This window comes from Sinocyclocheilus rhinocerous, unplaced genomic scaffold (genome assembly GCF_001515625.1).
Source record: "Sinocyclocheilus rhinocerous isolate Xijiao unplaced genomic scaffold, SAMN03320098_v1.1 scaffold2254, whole genome shotgun sequence".
In the NCBI taxonomy this organism is placed as follows: domain Eukaryota; kingdom Metazoa; phylum Chordata; class Actinopteri; order Cypriniformes; family Cyprinidae; genus Sinocyclocheilus; species Sinocyclocheilus rhinocerous.
In genome coordinates this window covers 296,401-301,400 of record NW_015652339.1, presented here as the reverse complement: position 1 = coordinate 301,400, position 5,000 = coordinate 296,401, and the positions used below count along the sequence as shown (strand labels likewise).

Sequence of the window (5,000 nt, the reverse complement as noted above, 5' to 3'; positions counted from 1 at the left end):
CTGGAAACTGTGACACATTTAATTTTCCAGGATTCACAGATGAACAGAAAGTTCAAAAGAACAGCATTTATTTGAACTAGAAAACTTTTGTAACATTATAAATGTCTTCACTGTCACTTTTACTCAATGCATCCTTGCTGAATTTATCAGTTTTCTTAAACAAAAATCTTACAGTGGAACTAAAGTGTCAGTTAGGGTGCCTATGTAGGCAGCAGACAGTAAGGCAGCTCGGGAGGTTTTGACACGGAGCCCGCGTTTCCCGCAGGTCCTTGAGTCTGATGACGGTAGATTTGCTCTTACCAGGCGGTCCAGTCGACTGGCAGCCGCGGCGGTCGGAAGCTCCTCGGGGTTGTAGGGACTGAAGCGGCCGCTGAACGTGTCGGAGACGCCGCGGGCCGACCTGCTCATTCCTGAAGCCTTCGGCTGTCCACAGCCTTGGAAAACCTGCAATTACACGGAGAGAATGAGTTCTGCATCCGGCTGAACGGAGAGAGACAAACACGGACGCTCTCCAGAACTATTCGCACTCCAACAAGAAAAACAATATGGTCACGTCCAACTTCGCTGGATCTATTGTGCCTAAAATCAGATTCATTCTTGACCGCATGTTATTTCGTGGCTTTAAATCAGAGCCGTAAACACCACAGACATCGAGGGGGAAATGTTGCCCCTTACAGTCACAATAAGTGAGTTTTTCAACGACCAGTTCTACAGTTTCTTAAATTTAAAGTTCTTAAAGTTCTAATCTTGCATATTTGTTAACATCTTGGCTTTAAATATGAATATTCTGAATACATTTGGGTAGTTGATGCCGAACATGCCAATGCATTTTTTTTTTTTTTATCAAAATCAAGATTTCAGGTGAATTTTTATAAGAATACATAAAGAGGAAGATGTATATTTTAGGTGGATTTTTATTTGAATATATCAGAGAAAAATGTATTTTTAGGTGATTTTAAATATGAATATGTAAGAGAAAAAAATTAGGTGAATTTTTATGTAAAAATATATGAGGAAAATGTATATTTTTAGGTGAATTTTTTATATGAATACATAAGAGAAAAATTTATATTTCTAGATGAATTTGTATTTTAATATACAGTATAAAAGGAAAATGTATATTTTTAGGTTAAATTTTACATGAATAAGTAAAAGAAAAAAACGTGATGAATTATTATATGAATATATAAGAGATATCATTTATTTTTAGGTGCATTTTTATATGAATAAATACAAAGAAAATGTATATTTTTTGGTGAATTTTTATATGAATACATAAAAGAAAAAAATATTTTTAGGTGAACTTTTATATGAATAAATGGAATTTATAAGAGAAACAACTATTTTTAGGTGAATTCGTATATATATATATACACACACAAGAAAAAATTTATATTTTACATGATTTTTTTTTACATGAATACATAAAGAAAAATATATATTTTGGGGTGAATTGTTATATGAATACATAAGATAACGAAATGTATATTTTAGGTGATAGCTTTATATGAATATATAAGAGGAAAACATTTTTAGGTGAATTGTTATATGAATATATAAGAGGAATATGTATATTTCTAGGTGAATTTGTATATTAACATATACGTGAAAATGTATATTTTTAGGTGAAAATGTATATGAATATATAAGAGAAAGTAGGTGAATTTCCATATTAATATACAAGAGAAAAATGTATTTTTAGGTGAATTTTATTATAAATATATCAGAAAACAATTTATATTTTTTTTGGTGCCATGACCAGGGTTATTAATGTTAACTAAAGCTAAAACTAAAGCTAAAACTATATATATTTTCATTACTTGAAATAAAATAAATGTTAACTGAAATAAAATATTCTAAAATAACTAAAACTAAATAAACAAAGTAATAAACAAACATTAATTTAAAAAATAAACAAAAAATGTTTTTCAATCTAAAAAATCAACATTAAACCAAAATAATAAAATTACTAAAACTTAAAGTAAAATTTTAAAATATAATAAAATCTAACTCAAAATATTAACACAAATAACAACAGTATACCAATGATACTAAATTTGAATCAACTTTTCACATTCACAAGCTCACTTTAAATGGACTTGGCATGTAAAACCAATGGTTTACTTGTACTTGTCTCTGCATATTAGGGAATAAAAGAAAGTATTTTAACCTCCGAAAAATGACACACATCACCTTCAGCTTTTCCAAGAAGCTGTAATCCCGTGAGGGGGCCGAATAACGGCAGTTAAACCACGCTTTGCCATTTTTTCTTCTCCAAAAACTGCAATTAGTGGCTGCGTCAGAAATGCAGAGAGATGCAAGAGACACATTTACTGGCCCGAGTGCCCAGCTACAAATTTCTGACCATCCGCAACTATGCTGTTAAAAATAAGACTGGAAGCGGGATGAGAGGCTTCGGGTTTGGACCTGAAGCCAGCGAAAGCCACAGATCGCTAAATTCTAGGCTTGCTTGGTCAAGACGTGATATCCCAACGTGATGATTATGGACAGGAACTAGCGAACATACTTGATAGGAGAGCTGCATGCTGTTTTCCTGCATGTTCATGATGGCTTCGGATATCTTCACATCTATGGGCTCCATGACGAACTCCATGTTGAAGGGTCCCTCCAGACGCTCCGTCACAAGCAGCATGGCATCTGTCACAACACACAAACCATAGGAAACAGAGAAGATTGTTCGATTTTTAATAGCTGCTGATAATCCACCTGCAGACAACGGAAGAACTATCTTTGTCTAATCTGGTTAACAGCTCCAAACATTCATACGATTGATCATGAGGTCTCACGGGAAACATGTCCAGCTCACATTTCACCGCAAAATAAAAAACGTTCCCAAGTGCGGCGGCATTCAGATAATGCAAAAATGGTCTAAAAATACGCTTTTTTTTTCTTTTAGGCAAAATATAATTTATAAAAATTAAAAAATTTTAAAAATTAAAAATCTGCAAAAAAGGTCCTTAAAATAGATTAATTTTTTTAGGCACAATATAATGTCTTAAAAAATTATGTAAAATTATGGACCTTAAAACAGGCTTCATTTTCTTTTTAGGCAATATAATATAATTAATATAATACAATTTCAAAAAAAAAAAAAAAATGCACAGATAATGCAAAAATATTTCTTAAAAATCGATTTCTTTTCTTTTTAGGCAAAACATAATGTCTAAAAAATATATACAAAAATGCAAAAATGTTCCTAAAAATAGCCTTTATTTTTTTCTTTTTAGGCAAAATCTAATTTCTAATATATATATATATATATATATATATATATATATATGCAAATAGTATGCACAAATGGTCCTTAAAATAGGCTTCTTATTAGGTAAAATGTCATTCCTAAAAAATGAAAAAATTGTATTTAAAATCGTCCTTATTTTAATGTCAAAAGATTTCCTAAAAATAGCCGCTATTTTTTTCTTATTAGGCAAAAACTAATAAAAAAATCCAAAATAATAATTAAAATAATGCAAAAAAGGTCCTTAAAAAGGCTTTATTTTAAATGTAGGCAAAATATGCTTTCACAAAAAGAATTATGCAAACATGGTCCTTAAAATAAACGTTTATTTTAAGAAAAATATCATTTCTAAAACAAAATGCAAAATATGTTTTTTTTTCAGGCAAAATATAATTTCTAAATATTTATTTTCTTATTATTATTTTGGAGTTTATACTTCAAATTCACATGAATTAGTTTTTGGATTTATAACTAGAGTTGATTGTGTTCAGTGGATGGATGGGCATAAAGCCTCTAATACTTTCACAGGCCGTCCTAATGGCAGCTGGCGCGGGTGTGGCAACACATTTGTCCACAAATATAATGGAGGAGAACATTTCTTTCACGTCAACATCTATTTTCCCAGGCGTGGACTGCATGTCTGAACATCCAAACGCCACAAAAACCTCCAAACATGATGTGGAGCGGCTCAGCAGCCGGGCACTGAAGCTGGCATCAGCCGCGCCAGACAATACGGCTCCACCGGACGCCCTAAACATCAGCCTGACTGAAAACCTTCAAACACTGTCACTTACAATCGAACAACATTTACATGGTTTCCAATAGGGTCAGAAATAATATCAAAACATGTTTTGTAGAAGAAAAGCTGCTTTTATTCTTTATTCTCAAAAGAAAGAAAAACACACTAAAATCCCCCAAATTTAGTTTTGTCTATGAAAAGAGTGACTGGCAAACCTGCAGCATCACATTAGCATAAATTGAATGCAAAAATAATGCAAAAGTGGTCCTTAAAGAAGGCTGTATTTTCTTTATAGGCAAAACATAATTAAAAAAAATTAAAATAAAGCAAAAATGGTCCTTAAGATAGTTTTTAAGGCAAAATATAATTCAAAAGAGAGAGAGAGAGAGAGAGAAAGCAAAAATACTGCAAAAACAGCCCTTAAAATAGTTTAAGGGAAAATATAATTTGAAAAATAAATAAATAAATAAATAAAGCAAAAATACTTTCCTAAAAATAGTTTTTTTTTTTTTTTTGGCAAAATATAATTTCTTTTAATGATTCTTTATTGCAAAAATGGTCCATAAAATATATATATTTTTTTTTCTTTTAGGTTAAATATAATTTTAATTAAAAAAAAGCGAAAATAATACAAAAATGGTCCTTAAAATAGTTTTTTTTTTTTTTTTTGGCAAAATATTTAAAACATGCTAAATTAATGTACAAATTGTTCTTAACATGGTTTTATGTTCTTGTTAGGCAAAATATAACGTGTAGAAAAATGCAAAAAATGGCAAAATGTAATTTGTAAAAAAACAAAAACAAACAAAAAAACTAATGCAGCAAAAATGAAAAAATTGTCCTTAAAATTGGCTTTATTTTCATTTTAGGCAAAATATGATTTTACATAAATGCAAAAATGGATTTTTAAAATAGACTTATTTTTTTCTTTTTAGGCAAAATATAATTTCTAAAAAAAAAAAAAAAAAATGAAAAACTTTCCTTAAAATGCTTTATTCATAG

At 30.1% G+C, this 5,000-nt stretch overlaps 1 protein-coding gene across 1 annotated transcript in view; it reads right to left on the bottom strand.

The window, feature by feature from the left end:
- LOC107714877 (glypican-6-like) overlaps nt 1-5,000 on the bottom strand; it is a 37,251-nt gene that overhangs the window by 13,842 nt on the left and 18,409 nt on the right. Inside the window, exons 5-6 of the mRNA XM_016520869.1 lie at nt 2,528-2,658; nt 301-444 (exon numbers count right to left, since the gene is read on the bottom strand). Of these exons, the coding sequence (XP_016376355.1) occupies nt 301-444; nt 2,528-2,658 (275 nt within the window). The remainder of the gene's footprint in view (nt 1-300; nt 445-2,527; nt 2,659-5,000) is intronic.